This window comes from Eleutherodactylus coqui, chromosome 2, assembly GCF_035609145.1.
Source record: "Eleutherodactylus coqui strain aEleCoq1 chromosome 2, aEleCoq1.hap1, whole genome shotgun sequence".
Classification (NCBI taxonomy): Eukaryota; Metazoa; Chordata; class Amphibia; order Anura; family Eleutherodactylidae; genus Eleutherodactylus; species Eleutherodactylus coqui.
Window position 1 is genome coordinate 176,069,864 of NC_089838.1, and position 18,764 is coordinate 176,088,627.

At 44.6% G+C, this 18,764-nt stretch overlaps 1 protein-coding gene across 2 annotated transcripts in view; it reads right to left on the reverse strand.

Annotated features, from left to right (window-relative positions):
- The window catches only part of FAM185A (family with sequence similarity 185 member A), a 52,313-nt gene that overhangs the window by 20,078 nt on the left and 13,471 nt on the right, over nt 1-18,764 (reverse strand). For both annotated transcript variants that reach the window (XM_066591991.1, XM_066591990.1), the window contains exon 4: nt 12,361-12,499. In XM_066591991.1, the coding sequence (XP_066448088.1) occupies nt 12,361-12,499 (139 nt within the window). The remainder of the gene's footprint in view (nt 1-12,360; nt 12,500-18,764) is intronic.

Genomic DNA, 18,764 nt, shown 5'->3' on the forward strand with positions numbered 1-18,764 from the left:
GTGTTTCCAAGACATAGAAGTAGTTACCGAGTGCAATAGTAAGTTCTTAACATTTCTCACTCAAAACTGATAGTAGGTCCCTGCTACAATTATACAGGATAAGGTCCCACTTTTTGTTAAATGTGGGCATTGGTATAATATTCTTACCCAGATAGATCTGGATGAATTGGTAGTCCGATTGGACTTTTTTCTGCAGTAGGTGTTAAAGTTCATAGAAGAGTTTGAATAAGGCCTTGTCTTCTATTTGTTCTAAATCCATTGGTCTGGAGGTTTCCTCCGTTCCTGTGGATGGTTTCTTGATAAATGGATGGACAAGACGTTCCACTTCCTGGAGTCTATTTCAGCAGTAATCCACCTACCGATTCGTAGATGCTTCTATCTGTGGTCCCTGGGTGCTCTAGACATTGCCTTATACCTCCTGAGGAGTATACTTTTACGAAATTTTGGACTTGTCAGATCCTAAATTAGGATAGGCTCTGTAGAGAGGACAAACAGAAAAAAAAACAAAGGAATCGAGCTATTCCAGTGCAGAGTGGCTAATATAAAAAAATCCATAATCAGAATTGTCTGTTTAGTTGTGATATTAGAAGTCAAATTTATGCATGGAGTGACGGGTGCAGCTAACCAGGTAATGCTCATCCCACAATAATAAATGCACTATGTATTGTATTTATAGAATATAAGAAGGCAAAAAACAACTAGGAATGAATAACAGGATATGTGTCTAGCTAAAATATTAGTAATCAATGTTAAAAAAGAGTAAGTTGACCTCCATCTTGTGAAGTCGAAGGTAAATTTCTCTGTATTATATGGAAAAGGCTTCAGTTTATTAAACTATTTGATGCTTGATTTTGACAACCGGGACGATCTAATGAATGAAAATTACTATTTGTTCTCTGTCCTATTATTAATAATGTGTTTTTTTTATCCTCAGCGTCTTGACATCTATGCTCTATGTTCATTCCTTCCTCACATTTCACCTAGTGTGCTTCCAGCAATACTGAAGAGGCATTTCGCTGCCTCAAACACATTTGTAAACTAGCATTATAAATAAAATAGACATCGAGCCGATAACATCTGTATATTTTCATATTTACCATTGGGTTGTGACTCACTCCCAGCCTTTTAGTCTATGTCCATGTTCAGTAGGTCCACCTGTATGGGATGATTGTTACCTGGGTTGGCTGCACCCGTTACTCCATGCATTAATTTGACCTCTAATTTCACTATTGAGGGAACAATTCTAATTACGTATTTTTTTTATCTTCTCCACTTTGCACCACCTCCCTTTCTTCATCCGCTTTTGTTTGTCCTCAACTATCAAAGCATATATATCAGCAGAAACCCTGGGAATTGTCCAACAGCAACAAGAGGATTCTCAGCTTCCTCAGCCAACATCAGCAGCAAAAGCCAAGCGAGGCTCATGCCAAACCACCGCACCACGGTCCACAGCTACACCCTTCACAACCTCATCAGAAGCCACATCCACAACACAAAGCAAGGAAAGATCCTCGCCTGCTTTGTGGACGTTAAAAAAATAAAAAATAAAAAAGCTTTCAACTCCACCCAGCCTATTCCTAAAACTGCTGACATCATCTCCTGCACTGGGGAAACCCGAATTTGATGCTCAACCCCTCCAAATGCGATACAGGCTTGGCTGTGAGGTCCCAAAGCTACATAACTGGGACCAATGCTGCACTGAGCTGGGGTGCGGTACCTGTAGGTCTGAACAGGGGAGCAGTGAGGAAACAAGCTGAAGTTACAGCTGGCAGAATAGGTGCATAAACGAGATCCAAGACAATAGAGTCCAAAATACAGAAGTCAGAATGGTCAAAAAACAGGTAAAAGGTCAGAACCAGGAAAGCACACTACTGGGGCTTTGTCAAAACGGCTAACGAGACCAATTGCTTAGGCTTCATCCATGATGGGATGATGACTAATATAGCTGGTGGGGGATGAGAATAGTGTGTGAGCCCTATGGGCAGAGACCAGAGTGTGCCAAGTCTTGTTTTGCCAAGATTTATTTGATCATGACAGTAAGGGCTCACCTCCCCGGCGTTTTATTCTCTCTTCTGCTGCGAGGGCAAGTGTAAACTCTCCCCTCACAGCGCAAGAAAGACGCTGGGATGGCGATGGAACATCGCCACTGTTTTCAATGGGGTCAGCGGCAGCAGCGCTAGCCCCATTGAAAACCTAGGGAGAATACCGCGGACTTCTGCTACAGCTGTGGCAGAAGTGCAGCATGCTATCCCATTGCTTTCAATGGGACTGGCGCTGCTGCCTGTCCCATTGAAAGCAGTGGTTTGTAGCAACCCCCGCAGTATGATTTTCGTGGAAGGGCTTGAAATAAGCCCTTTCCTGAAAATCATCATTAACTGGTTAAAAAAAGAAAAAAAAAAATTTACTCACCACTCGGACAGGTCCTCCGGCTGACTCCCCGACACTGCTGTCCAGCACTTTCAGCAGGCGGGGATTTTTAAATCCCCGCCTCCCGAAAGGGCTGTGCTGATTGGCTGAGCGCTCAGCCAGCCAATTACAGCTAGTGCTTAGCTATTCATGAGGCAGAGGATTCCTTCATCCCCGCGGAGATGAAGGAAACTCCTGCCACAGCTGACACATCTGGGGCAGACGTCCGCGGTATTCTCCCTATGTTTTTACTGGGGCTAGCTCTGCTGCCGCTAGCCCCATTGAAAACACTGGCGATGTTTCAGCGTCATGCCGGCGTCTGTCTTGCGCTGCGAGGCGAGTGTTTACACTTGCTCTCCCAGCGCAGGAGTGAATAAAATGCCAGTGGGCGTGAGCCCTAAAGCTTCTTTGAATTTGAAAGATGGCTAATTACATAAGCTGGCTAGATAGCAAGCTAGAAAACAAGCGAGGAGAGACAGATAGCAAGATACATAGATATCAAGATAGGTAACGCAATAGTGATTTACATAGAGATATGCATAGCAAGACTTGTTTTGATAAGCAAGATAAATAGATGGTGAGGTAGGAATATTGTGAGACAGATAAATATCTATTTCCGTCAGTCTATCTACCCATATCACATCTGTCCTTCCATATAGCTTTCCTTGGTCTAATCTACAGAGGGTTATAAATTGTCATATGGGGAGTTCTGAGCCATGGTTGAAGGTAATTTCAAGCAGGGGCAGAGAATAATCTGTGAGCGGAGGAAGGTGCTGTTTATGAACATGGCTTTGGGTAACTGTGGTTAATTTTTTTGTGTTAAACAGAGAGAAAGGTGCTCCACGCTGAGTGGAGGTGCCGTCCTCCTGGAGTGGGATCCAACAATAGGGCAAAGCGATCTGTGCATACGCCGGTCCATGGTCTCTCAATGCACGCACAAGGTTACTATTGTGGATGACGTACAAGACGTCATGCAGATCACACAGTCAGAAAGGGGCCAGGTTAAAGAACGAACTGTGGGCAGAGGAGATAATCCAGCTCACCCACCGGACCATTCACACACCATTAGTAGACAGAGAGGGACATTAGTATACAGACATTTCATTTACAGTAAATCAAAGTGTTAATGACTACTTGTCCGTGAGTGTGTGAGCGCTTCACATGCTCCGCCCCCTGATCCCATGCCGGTGACATTATCGAAGGTCCTAAAGCATATATAAAACAGAGGCTGACAGCAGCCGTGTGCTCACAACGACATGTGATGTCACCATCATGTGATCAGTCACATGGTCCGAGCTCCGCTCCTGATCACATGATGGTGACATCATCGCAGGTCCTTCATCCTTGTGCACTGAATGAGGGATTACAGGCAGACTACATCCCCCACAAACCCCCGCTGCCTCAGTTGCCATGGACACAGCAGTACTCAGTCTGGCAGCTTGTAGCTGGTTGTGAGACAGCTGTGTGGAGACTCCAATAAATGGCACCTCACAAATGTCCACATATAAAGCTGGCGGTGCATATTGACTGACAACATTGAAGCATAGTCCTTCAGCACTATCTTCACATCTCCTGAATGTGATATCATGTCATCTAAAGTGTTAATGCCGCCAACACCAGTACAGCCTTCATCTAATCGTCAGCCGTTGTCCAATGTTGAAACAAACTGTCGCTGTCGTGCAAACAGGTCACCACAGAGGGCTCAACACTGCCGTGAAGCTAATGCAGCTTACATGACACAGCGACAAGCCACGATGTCACCTCAGCCACCAGCTGAAGTTTGTAAATCTCGTGCAGCAGATATGCGAAAGCTGCAAACGTACATCTCTCCTCAGCTACCAGCTGAGTTCGTAAATTACATGCAGCTAATATACAAAAGCAATGAGCCAACATGTCTCCTCAGCAAGCTGCTGAAGTTCGTAAATAACTGTTTGCAATGTTCTGGAAAATTGTAAATAATGCCAATTTCTTACTATTTGTACCAACTCCAAATGCTTAGAGTATATACTGGTTGTATCCTTTTACAATGCTAACAGGTGTAAATGTTGCAGTATCGGTATTGCTATTTTGTACATTTACTGACGTTTTCTTATTCATAGGCGTTTGCACTGTTAAGCAAAACTGCAAATAATGGCAATAGCTTACTATTTGCTCGGAAATATTTTGACCAGCTCCAATCCCTTTCACTACATATTACATTAGTAAGAGGCGCATTGCGCCACCAGAAGCACTGGTACTAAAAATAATACTAATAACTAGTGGTATTTTGAAATGCAGTATATTTTGAAAAACACATTTTACCTTGAAGAAAGAAAAAAATTAGATAGGATTTTTGCACCAAGTCTCTGCCAAAGCTATATTTAAACTCCTGTCTGTATCTGATTATTATAGTGACTACACTGGGACAATATCCAGAACTGGGAAGAGGAATAGAAAGCCAAAAAGGAGGACCACAAAAGGTTTAACCCCTTAACGACTGCCCCATCGGGAAACTACGTCCTCAGAAAGTGGGCCTTAATCCTAGAGGACGTAGTTTTATGCATCCTCTTTGGATTGATGCCCACTGGCCTGAGGACGTGACAGCTCCATGCTGTCGGTGCCCGCAGGTAGCCGACAGCATGGAGCCGTCATCCCAGGATGCGGGCAGTCCCCCCGGTATTGCGATCGGCGCTATAAAATGAATAGCGCCGATCGCAAAAAAGTAAATAAAACAGTGTAAAAAAAGTAGTAATTCAGCTGCTATGATGGATCGGATCCATCACGGCAGCTGAAAATACTCACACGGCTTGTCGGCGGTGTTCCCCGGAGATCTGGTCCTCCCGGACCCGCCGGCGGCCTTCTGCGCATGCGCGCCAGACGACGACGTCACGCGCACGCGCAGAAGCCCGGGTGTCCCCGGCAAATTTAAAATCTCCTGGCTCCCGGCTCCTGAAGGTAGCCGGGAGCCAGGAGGTGTTACCGGGGACCACTGTGAGCGGTCCCCGGGCCCGCGATCACCGCTATCCATTGCGATAGCGGTGATCGCGAAAAAGTTGAAAAAGTAAAACAAAAGTAAAGTTTCACCTCCCCTCATGGATCGGATCCATGAGGGGAGGTGAAGATACTCACCCCCGGTCCTCTGCGATGTCCCGATGTCCCGGGACCCGAAATCCCCGTCTGCGCATGCACGCCCGATGATTGACATCGGGCGCGTGCACAGAGGGGCTCGAGCCCCGGGAAATTCAAAATTGCTCTGCTCCTGGCTGCCATGTGTAGCCAAGAGCAGAGGGATGTCACCAGGGACATGATCACTGTCATCCAATGGATGACAGTGATCATGTAAAGTAAAAAAAAAGTGCAAAAAGTTAAAAATAAAAAATAAAAAAAGGGGTAAAAAGGTTAAAAAAAAAAAGTGCAAAAAGTAAAAAAAAGTTTTAAAAAGTTAAAAAAACCTTGCGTTTCATCTCCCCCCACGGATCATATCCGTGAGGGAGGATGAAATGACATACCTAAGGCCTGCGGATTTATCCACGGACCTCACCCCAGCTTCTGCGCACGCGCCCGTCGCCAATGTGGCAGGCGCATGCGCAAAAGCCGTGTTTTTTTAAAATCTCCCTGCTCCTGGCTACAAAACTTAGCCGAGAGCCTGGAGATTTCACGGAGGGCCGCGGTGAGCGGTTCCTGATCACGTGTTCGCCGTTATCCAAAGAATAATGGCGATCACGTAAAAGTTAAAAAAAGGGGAAGGTTCATCTCCCCTCACCGATGCGATCGGCGAGAGGAGATAAAACTTTTTACCGGAGGCCTCCATATTTGCACCCCGACGCAATCTTCTTCCGTGAACTTTCCCGTATTCTGCGCATGCGACCGCCGGCAAAACACCGCACACATGCGCAGGAGTCGGGGAGCCCAGGAAACTTAATATCTCCTTGCTCTCTGCGACCAACGGTCACCGAGAGCCTGGAGCAGTGACGGGTGGCCTCGTTGAGCGGTCCCCGGTCACGTGATAAAAAGGTAGCGATCTACCTTTGGCCGGTCTCACATGACCGGATAGGAATTACGGATTCCGCATGCGTCTGATCCGCGGTAATACGCAGATCAATCGCATTGGATTACACAATTCCGCTCACATTAGCGGGTTGGAATTGTGTAATCCACTCGCAGAAAAGAGAACGCAGCAGGTTCTATTTTACCGCGGATATCAGCAACATAGAGCCCATTGTGCTCCATGGTCGCGGATATACCCGCAGCCCATACGCAACTACGTTGTATACGGGCTGCGGGTACCCGCGTCATCGCTAAGCGGCGGTGCGGGAAATACAAACAACAACAAAAAAAAAAGTGTACTGCGCATGACCGCCCGTGTAAGTACGCAGTTATGCGCAGTACATTACGCGGCCGTACGCAGGGTCACAGCCGGGCTGACAGCTGGGATCCACCTACGGCTGCGTAAGTCCGGCGTTATTCAGACCGCTACCTGTAATACGCAATTTACAAGAAGCCCCGGGAACACTCGCCTTCCTGCAGTTCCAGGAGCACCTTGCTGAGCGCCTTCTGTGTGAGACCGCCGCACCTCGTCAAGCTTACGGAGACTCACGGAACGCCACTTTTTACACCCCATCCCCGCCACTGAGGTCAAAAAATGACCCCCAAAAAGCATGAGAGCAGGGGGGATACCCGATTTTATTGCCCTATGTACCCATCCCAACCAGCCTCCATAATTACCCGTCTTTGGAAATACCACACAGTTCACATTATTACTTTTATCTAAGATTTGAGGAACGCCGAAAAGGGCGTGGGGGGGGGGGGGATTTTTAGGGAGTCAATTTTTATTCCGTACAAATGAGCAATGGGGCCTGGAATGTATTCAGTTGTGCCCTGCAATCCAACAGGTGTTCCCTCCATTACAGGCCTTGCCATGTTTCCTGTAAGTAGATTAGGGCCACAATGGGTATGTTTTTGAACACGGGACAAACGGGGGTATCCATTTTGGGGTGAATGTCTTCATTCCTATGTACACTGTACAAAAAAAAACTGTTTTTAAATTGACAAAATTGCCAAAAAAATGAAAATCGTAATTTTTTCTTTCTGCTTTGCTGAAATTTATTCAAATACTGTGGGGTCAAAATACGCAGTACACTCCTAGATGAATTCGTTAAGGGGTCTAGTTCTCAAAATGGGGTCATTTGTGGGGGTTCTTTATCGTTTTGGACGCTCAATGGCTCTATAAGTGGGCAATGGGGCCTGGAATTTATTCCGTTGTACCCTAAAATCCAACGGGTGCTCCTTCCATTATAGGCCTAGCCATGCGTCCTTTAAGTAGATTAGGGCCACAAGGGGTATGGTTCTGAACACGGGACAAACAAGGGTATCAATTTTGGGGTGAAAGTCTTCATTCCTATGTGTGCTGTACAAAAAAACAGTTTTTAAATTGATACAACTGCCAAAAAAATGAAAATTGTAATTTTTTTCCTACTGCTTTGCTTAGATTTATTCAAAAATTGTAGGGTAAAAATACACAGTACACCCCTAGATAAATTCGTTAGGGGGTCTAGTTTTCAAAATGGGATAATTTGTGGGGGTTCTCTGTCGTTTTGGCCACTCAAGGGCTCTACAAGTGGGCAATGGGGCCTAAATCACCTTCATGCTAAATTTCTGTTCTGAAAGCCACCGACTACTCCTTTCATTTTGGGCCCCGTTGTGCATCCAGACATAAGATTAGGGCCACAATGGGTATGTCTCTGAACACGGGAGAAACAGGGGTATCCACTTTGGGGTGCAAGTCTTCATTCATGTGTGTGCTGTACCAAAAAAAGCAGTTTTTAAAACAACAGAATTGCCAAAAAAACGAAAATCACAATTTTTTCCTTTTGCTTTGCTTCAATTCATTCAAAAACTGTGGGAACAAAATGGTCAGTACACCCCTAGATAAATTCATTAAGGGGTCTAGTTTTCAAAATGGGGTCACTTGTGGGGGTTCTCTTTGGTTTTGGCCACTCAAGAGCTCTACAAAAGTGCTATGGGGCCTAAAACGCCTTCAAGCAAAATTTATGTTCTGAAAGACACCGACTACTCCTTTCATTTTGGCTCCCGTTATGCATCCAGACATGAGATTAGGGCCACAATGGGTATGTCTCTGAACACGGGAGAAACGGGGGTATCCATTTTGGTGTGTAAATCCTCATTTTCATGGGCTCTATAGGAAAAAAATATGTCTTTAAAATGACATATTTGCAAAAATATGATATTTTATTTTTTCTCCCCTAAATTGAACTAATTCCTAAAAAAAACTGGTGGGGTCAAAATACTCATGACCCCCCTCAGTGAATACACTAAGGAGTGTAGTTTTTAAAATGGGGTCATTTGTGGGTGTATCTATTATTCTGACACTTATGACCCTTTGCAAACTTGCCTTGGTGCAGGAAAACAAAGTGCTCCTCAAAATGCTGAAAAGTAATGTTAAATTTGTACGTCCTCTAAATGGTTAAAAAAAACACAAAAGTTTTTCAAGTGTGCATTCAGAATAAAGTAAACAGATGGAAATACATATCTTATCAAAAATTTGTACAGTATGTTTGGACATATTTGAGATATTACGGTTGAAAATGTGAAAAAATGACAATTTTTTCAAAGTTTTTCCAATATTGGTACTTTTAATAAATATACACAAATTATATCGGTCTCTTTTTACAATCTAAATGAAGTACAACATGTGGCGAAAAAACAATGTCAGAATCACTGGGATATGTAAAGCCTTTACGGAGTTATGCCACGTTGAACGACGCATGTCAGATTTCCAAAATTTGGCTCCGTCACTAAGGCGCAAACAGGCTTCGTCACTAAGGGGTTAAACCATGCAAAAAGCTACAGACACAATGAAATACTGGTAGTCTGGCATGAGTAAATCTGGTGTGATGCCAGCAGCACACGTTCTGGATAACTGACTTGAAATGAAAATGCAGTAAAATATGACCTGACTAGGCGTTTCTTGTTTAAGAGCACACCAGACATCTTGCCTCCCACTATCACACAGGAAAAACTGCCGCAAAACTTTTTTCCAGAGCTGCTCCTATAGAAACACACTTTGTATTCTAGCATGGAAATGGGGCAATTGTGGTTTATCATTTTGTGACACTGAAGTAGATGAGGTGAAAATTGTAAAGCTGCAACCAATAGAACATGCTCTATGGGGCTTAAAATAAAAAAACAGCATGGAAATAGGGAGGCTTGTGTAAAGGAGAATTCATAAAGTCAGATCGTTGTAAACGAGCTTCATATGAATACAATCTTACGTCCAAAGACCTCCCCGATGTTACATTTTTCTGAAGACGACCTACCACCGCTTTTACTTTCGAACTTGGGTGCAATCCAGTCCATCTGGACCTACTAAAGTAGTGCCTCCACACAGGATAAAGAATTACAATGGCTCCTGGCAAACAACTGATTTGGTGGGGGAAGCCTTGTTGGGCCAGACATTTCCTCTGCAGCGGCCCTGGACAGCCATCTATGCAATACACAGATGTCTCAAGTCAGAGCAGGTATATGTTCTGGCTCATACAAGGCACTCAATAGGACATGGTCGCCTTCAGGAGACAACCCCTGAAGAATAAATAGGGCGTAAGAGACTGGTCGCCTTCAGGAGACAACCCCTGAAGAATAAATAGGGCGTAAGAGACTGGTCGCCTTCAGGAGACAACCCCTGAAGAATAAATAGGGCGTAAGAGACTGGTCGCCTTCAGGAGACAACCCCTGAAGAATAAATAGGGCGTAAGAGACTGGTCGCCTTCAGGAGACAACCCCTGAAGAATAAATAGGGCGTAAGAGACTGGTCGCCTTCAGGAGACAACCCCTGAAGAATAAATAGGGCGTAAGAGACTGGTCGCCTTCAGGAGACAACCCCTGAAGAATAAATAGGGCGTAAGAGACTGGTCGCCTTCAGGAGACAACCCCTGAAGAATAAATAGGGCGTAAGAGACTGGTCGCCTTCAGGAGACAACCCCTGAAGAATAAATAGGGCGTAAGAGACTGGTCGCCTTCAGGAGACAACCCCTGAAGAGTAAATAGGGCGTAAGAGACTGGTCGCCTTCAGGAGACAACCCCTGAAGAATAAATAGGGCGTAAGAGACTGGTCGCCTTCAGGAGACAACCCCTGAAGAATAAATAGGGCGTAAGAGACTGGTCGCCTTCAGGAGACAACCCCTGAAGAATAAATAGGGCGTAAGAGACTGGTCGCCTTCAGGAGACAACCCCTGAAGAATAAATAGGGCGTAAGAGACTGGTCGCCTTCAGGAGACAACCCCTGAAGAATAAATAGGGCGTAAGAGACTGGTCGCCTTCAGGAGACAACCCCTGAAGAATAAATAGGGCGTAAGAGACTGGTCGTCTTCAGACAACCTCTGAATAATAAGACCCCATTTACACTTACAGATTAAAAAAAAAAAAAAACGCTCAAAACTCACTCAAACAATAGTTTGAATGACAGTTTTGAGCGATCATCTTTGCATACTTTATAGTAGCCAATTAGCAACTATAGAGCTATGCAGGCAGAGCAGGACAGAGCTAATAGAACAATACAGCTGTTTTGCAAACAGATGTATTCTTCTCAGTGATGACTGCTGTTGTCCCTGCTGTGAATTCACAGCAGGACACAGGCATGGAGAAGTACAGCCGGCTGATAACAGCCTGCTCCGCTGATAACAGCTGATTGCGCAATTCTAGTAAGCTACAATTGAGCAATCCGCGACTCGTGCCCGAAAACCGCACAATATTCCTGCATTTAGACAGAACGAGAATCGCTCAAAAGACTGCTTTGAGCGATTTTTGAGCGATTCTCATTGTGCCTAAATGGGCCTTAAAAGCAATTAATCAAGATAATAAATTATGTGACTCCTTTATCACTTTATGTAAGCCATTAATTAGGACCACCAATCTAGAGGACTATGCAGAGCAGATGTGAGAGCAGATCAGGAACTCAAAGCCACAAGACAAAGAAAAAACATGTGACATTATTTTAGGCCTATAAAAGAAAGGATGTGCTTGTGGTTGATATAAAGATGTACATCAATTCTATTTGGGGCCGAAGTGAAATAAAATTAAAACTTTAAAAGAAAATTATACTTAAGTTGGGCTAACACGAGTGTGTGCCGCATGTATGCAACATGTAAGTAATGACATGCGGACTTGCTGCGTGTTGCCAGTCCTCACACTATCTTGGCGTGTCTGCGCACATAATAGACACCAAGATAGTCGTGCAACATAAAATCACAGCATGCGCTGATACACGTGCACTAGAAGAAGCAAAAAATATATCATAGGTGTGAGTGGCCCAATACAAAATCAATGGGCTATTGGCATTGCATGTGGGAAAATTACGCGTTCAACACCCAATGACAATACACCTGTGTGAGGCCTCATGTCCACGGTTAAAATAACATTCAGAATCCGGAGCGGATCACCCGCATGCGTGATCGGTGCCCCATAGGGATACATTGGACATCCGCAGGTATGTAAATACCTGCGAATGTCATTTTCCCCTAGGCGCGGATTGCGTGTGCGGGAAATCACCCACAGCATGCACCATTTTAGTGCGGGTCTCCCGCAGGCTTCTATTGAAGTCTATGGAAGCCGTCCGGATCCGCGGCACACCCGCAGCTGAATTCCTGCTCTCCGGCGCGGGAGAGGAGTTAAAAAAAATAATAAAAATAGAGTACACGGCGTGGCGAGCAAATCCGCAGGGCCGCAGACGGAGAGAAGATCCGCAGCGTCTGGACAGGTAAGTAATGCTTATTTTTAGGCCTCATGTCTGCGGGAAAGGAGGGACCCGCTGCGGGATTCTGCATGAAGAATCCACGGCAGGCCTGATTTTCCCCCCGTGGACATGAAGCCTGAGACCGGCCCCAACGGATTGTTGTTTGTGAATGTTAAGTACGTTTACATAACAATTGTATGCATTTATGGAGCCGAGATAATACTTACCGTGCACACTGCCTACTATTATATTACCCGCCGCTGAAACCAGTGACGATGATTCTGCGTACAGGTACTTGGCTTTCAGCTGACCATGTTCTGTGCAGATATTAATAGAGGTTCCTAGCAATTTCTCAATGTCAACAGTCTGCAAAACAAATTTTGGAACATTACCAGTTTACTTACGGCATACTAAAAGGCTCTTAACTAATTAGAACTAATTATATATAAAATACTTAAAGGGAACCTATCACATAGAAAATGGTGTTTGATCTAAATTCCAGCTCATTCTTGGCGTAAGAGTCCAGTGGGCGGTCTGATCCACGATTAGCAGTCATTTCTGTATGCAGACTCGTTCAGGGAAGACTGTCCATCCCAGAGGAGAACTGACTTACCATAAATTATAATGGAAGTCTATGCTAGCCCATAGCAAATGTAGAGTTCACTTTGTGGAGCTCAGATGGCCCAAAATGTGTCCCTTAATACATTTAGCACATCTTCCTCATGCGAGCTTCAAATCAAAACCGGCATATGAATTGCCCAACTTAACAAATTCCGGATAGTCTCCATAGGGTCTGCATAAATTATTAGTCCTATACAAATGTTACAAGATACATCTCCCAATACAATGTTAAGAAGGCGTTCGATGCATGCGCCACCCACATCAAGATATACACAGGTGACCCCACTGATAGAAAACACAAATCAAACACACCTGTAGGGACATTTTTGACTCCCTCTGCATTTTCTGGAAGGCTTATTTCTTTTTAGCTCACTCCCACCATTTGAAGTGTCAGAGGAGCAAATTTAATGGGAATGTATCACATATAGTTCTCTTATTAAAGGGGTTGTCCCGCGGCAGCAAGTGGGGTTATACACTTCTGTATGGCCATATTAATGCACTTTGTAATGTACATCGTGCATTAATTATGAGCCATACAGAAGTTATTCACTTACCTGTTCCGTTGCTGGCGTCCCCGTCTCCATGGCTCCGTCTAATTTCGCTGGCTTCTTGCTTTTTTTAGACGCGCTTGCGCTGTGCGGTCTTCTGCCTGGTGAATGGGGTTGCTCGTGCCGGAGAGCTGCTCACCGCGTCGTCATCGTAGCTCCGCCCCGTCACGTGTGCCGATTCCAGCCAATCAGGAGGCTGGAATCGGCAATGGAATGCACAGAGCCCATGGTGCACCATGGGAGAAGACCCGTGGTGCACCATGGGAGAAAACCGCAGTGCATCCCTGGGAAAGGACCGGCGGAAATCTATGGGGCCGCTCGTGCCGGAGAGCTGGTCACCGCGTCGTCATCGTAGCTCCGCCCCGTCACGTGTGCCAATTCCAGCCAATCAGGAGGCTGGAATCGGCAATGGAACGCACAGAGCCCATGGTGCACCATAGGAGAAAACCGCAGTGCATCCCTGGGAAAGGACCGGCGGCCATCTTAGGGAGAAGATTTTTTAAACTCCTTATTTCGTCGGATTGGTGAGTAGCAAGCGGTTTAAAAACCGCTTTAATTTGCTATTTTATGCCAGGGGGTGACAGGGGGAATGGGGTAATGTTAAATTTTGATGCTTGCCGCGAGACAACCCCTTTAACTGAAACCATATAATGCTAAATATTTTTTTCTAAATCGCTTTAAATTTTATATTATATATTACTTTATTATCTGCACATGATCATACCGCTGTCATCTCGCTCAGCGGTTGCTCTGCTCTATTAACAGCATTCAGAGACCTGCTTTACATGATCCGCACCGCACTAGTTTGGAGAGTATTCCAAGTATGCTCTGTGACCTGTGCAGAGAGCCTGCTGCAGGGAGGAGGTGAGCTGTAACCAAGCTTTCACTATTCTGTGCCATCAATTCCACCATGCATCAGCACAACATTAAATGCAAAACATTAAATGAGTAGCTAGAGACTGTGCCATCTCTGCTGCAGGGAAGACGTTGTCTTTACATTCTGCATTCTCCTACATAAGCTACAGAACATAAAAGTATACAGTCAGGAAGATGAGCTATTATGTTTCCCTTCTGGAGAAGATTCCTGTCTTTGGCTCATTATTCCCAGTCATTGTAATAAGGCTTGTTAAAAAAGGTCTAACATTGCCTTCCAATAGGTGGCGTTGTAGAGACATTGTTCCGTCTTTGTATTTGCATATTTCCCAGAGAAGCACGGATGGCCTTTTAAGTCTCCTCACACCTTCTAGGTACTCTCCCTAAGGAGAAATTCTACGCTTCCTGACCTCACTCACATTGGCAGTAAGTCAAGAATGTAATGATGAAGAAACCTAATACCATTTGGGAGTTATGTTGACTAAGAAACTGACTAGTTTGAGACACATGTCCAGTAAATCTCAGCTAGACAGAATAGAGATCACATGACCACACGAAGAGAAAGAGGCCAGACATTTCTGATAGAAAAATAACTAACAAAGGCAAACTAGCCGATTGTTATACACTGGGGGAATAGTTGTATAATCAGCAGCGCCACCGATAGAGACTAGAGTTATGATACATCACATATGCGGTCTAAGCGGAAGGGAGGACTGTGTGCTGGGGGAGTCTGCAGCCTGCAATTGTCTGGCAGCTGCCCCGGATAACGTCCCTCCCCTCCCTGAGCCAGCCCGTGGCAGTTAGACAGCATATGGCGGGGGCACAGTGGGCACCCCTAGCTGAGTGGGTCAGGTCACAATTGCAACCCCTGGCGGTACACCAGGATATAAATGTACTCCCCATGGTTAATCAACCTGATGTGCTATCTAAGTTATATGTATTATGTTATGAGTTCTCACGGTTTGCATGCCATCCTGGTATTAGACGCTGCTCTTGGCTGCTTCTGATTTACCCTGGCTTTATCATACGCTGACTTCCCAGCATTGACCCTTGGTTTGAGTTAAAATATTTCTCCGTTTTATGATGATCAAAACATATCAATCAAGCATTACGACATTGCAGTCATGTGTCAGGTTCAGCAGCAGGTAGATTGAACAGATACATCAGGAGTTACACTGCCAGGTGTAGTTTCCAGTGAACATGAAAGGTAAAATAAAGATAAAGGGCCAATTTTCACTTCAATAACTGCAACTCCGAATCAAGTAAATCAGTATGAACATCAGAGAACCATAAATGAGAGTAACGAGTGGGGCAAGACAAGAAGCCGTGAAGAACACATAAGGAAATAATGGAAGCGAAGAAAGGGATGAGGCTGTAATGTGGTTTATTATGTGGGTGAACCTGAAAAGGAAAAATAAAATGAACTTACGCTATTAACCTGGCCAGAAAATATGCTCCTCATAAGTCTGTTGGGGGAGTAGATAAAATGCGTGACGCACCCTGTAGATAAATAGCGGTGAAGACCAGATCCCTTAATCAGGGGTTAGAGGGGGACTACCTGCAGTCCCTAGGTGTTGTACTTAGAGTAGCTTGTGCCAAGCCTGATAGTGGATGCTCAATTTCTAGACAGACTGACTCTCACATGACTGTATTGTTACCCTGCCCCTTCTACAACTCATACGCTAATCTACACCAACTATACTGCACACACGTATCCACCAGGAGATTTACAACGATGAAAAACACATCAAATATACATAAGGCAAAAAAGACATGTAGAAAACGTATAACTAAACGTAACTGCTTAACTAGAATATATGGTTGTGTTATGGGCATTACTAGGCTTTCTGTTCATACGTTGACCAGCTCCACAGATACATCCTCTAACGACTGCAGCGCATCTTGGCTTCTAGAACGTTCCTTCTACCAGATTACATGCCAGTGGGAACATTTCTCTACAATCGTGAGGTTATTTTTAAGCTTAAATCATGCATCTAAACTATTAATAACTGTAGATAATTGCAGAGCTCCTTGGCAGAAGTCTGGGCTGTAATTCCCCAGAACATAGCCCTAACCTTACTTTCCATGAGCTTTACATGCTAACCACACAGCGCTGCACTCACTTTGATCAGGCAGCATCATTATGGCAGTTAGGATTGAGAAACAGCCTGTGGCCTCGTGTCATAGTCTCTGGGGTCGCTCAATGGATGCCGAAATATGGTAAGGGTACTACAGTACATGAGATACAGGCATACACAACGGGCACTGCTGCAACCAGCCATGTGGAGTCTAAATAGGACATCAAAAGCTTATGCACTGAACAACCTTTACAACAGTAGTGTAATGTCAAGATATTAATCATAGTAATATGCGCATAAAGTCATTTCTCTTAAAAGGAAAGTCCCCAAAAATTCTGCAAATTTCACAAATAGCTTTCATCAATCATCTTGAACAAGGGAAAACTTGCGAGGCATCAGTTAACCTTTTAACGACCATCCTCCGTAAAAAGGGAGGTGGTGTATGTAACGTGTGCAGGCTGTTTTTGATGGCTGACAGTCTGTAATGGCCACGATTGAAGCAAGCCCTGATGGCAGCCATTTAACTCCTTGGATGTCAGGGTTAGTGTTGACCATGTACCCAAACAAAAAAGTGTCACTGCACTTGGTTTTGATGAAGATTGTACCTAAAGGAACTGTCACTTGAATTTAAACAGGTTTAGCTAATTAAGGCACTGCCCCTCTTGAATTCAATGGAAGCTGCACTGCAGTACCAAACCAGGCCACTGTGCTATGGTCAGTGCAGTTTCCTGCACTGACCAGAGTGAGTGAGGCTCCAGGAATTGGTTTATCAGTGGGGATCTGAGTCTATTGAGGACCTGTCGGGCTATAATTTTTTTTAAAAAAGGCCCTGTAATAACTCTTAAATCATAAACACACCCCTCCAAGTCTTCACCGACATCTCCTGTGCCGTACTAGTGGATCCAGTGAATCTATGAGGTGCGAAGTCTCACAGAGCCCCACGTTTTTACACCCCATTCCTGCCACTGAGGTCAAGAAACCACCCCCACAAAAAGTATTGGGTTTGCAGCAAGCATGGGAGGAGGGGGAATACCCGGTTTTATTGCCCCATGTGCCCATTTTAACCAGGCCTCTGTAATTACCCCTGTTTTGAAACATACCACACAGGAAGCTATTTCTTGATCACATCAAACAAGAATATACTCTTTCTTGCTATAGAATAGTATACTCATTTAACCCTTTCCAATCCACTGTCTGACATCTGAAGACATTCTGATTGAAGGCTGTACAGCTCCGATGTCAGAAGACGTCCGGCAGGGTATTCTTACTGTATATTACTGGCCGCTATGTTGTCTGGGGACCTCTCCAGCATGTCCCATACCGCAGTACTGGCTTCAGCAGACGGCGCCATTGTATAATGGCAGAAGGAGAAAAACCCCTAGGAAACCTGAATCCAAAATTGGATTGCATAGGGTTAATGTCTTCCCGGTCATCCTTCTCTGCCAGTGCCCAGGAACACCTCAGTTTTATTATCCCCTATTCCACAGACCTCACAAATGGTTTTTAGTTTGAACAGGAACAAATCCCCATAGACAGACTTGCAAGTCTTTACAGAAGAGTGAAGACTGCTATAGCTGCAAAAGGAGGTCCAACTCTAGTAATGCCCATGGTTGTGGAATGGAACATCCAGCAAGCTCATGTAAGTGTAATAGGTGTCCACATACTCCTGACTATATAGATTGTAGATGAGAATTTAGCACCTATTAAACCGTTGATGCGTAGCGAGTTAATCCCTACCAATAGATGATAGATGTCCTTCATAAATGTTCTTTGTTAGTTCTTATAATACAATTAACTGAATACAACTTCTGAAATCGCTACTTTGCAGCATCATTTAGACTGCTGTATTATGTCTCTCTCTAGGATCTGTACATGTTGTGCAAAAACAGTGACTAGATCCCATCAGGAGAAGCAATGAAACCTTTTCTTAAACTACTATAAAGAAATATTCCCTGTCAGGATCCGATCTGGTTTTTGGTGCTATATCTTTAGCTCTAATTTAGGGTGAATGCCCACAGACGAATTTTTACCACGTTTCCCGTGGCGGAAATCCACGCGTGAATACTGCAGCTATTAGGTTCTATTGAACCGAATAGCTTTCTGCCTGCCAATGCTCACATGCGGAATTTTACAGCGGATTTCCGCAGCGGGAAATAAGTCGCGGCATGTTCTATTTGCCGCGGGAGTTCTCCATTAATATAGCATTAATGGAGACCGCGGAAATCTGCGATCACCAGCAGGCATTTTTTAATCGCGGTACTCCCGTGGCATAACTCCATGGGTGTATCCCGCAACGCTCATGGGCATGAGCCCTTAGAGTATTATATTATAGTACAATATGAATGAAGCATGGTAGTAAGCGCACAGAATTATTGTGTCCTACTGCTTAATATTGGAACTTGGGTCCTGCCTGATTTAGTTTAATACGTTTAATGTGCATGTGGTATGTATCTGTTGTGCAACACTTGTTTTTTCCTGGAAATGCAATGGTCTTTCAAAATGCGCCATCTT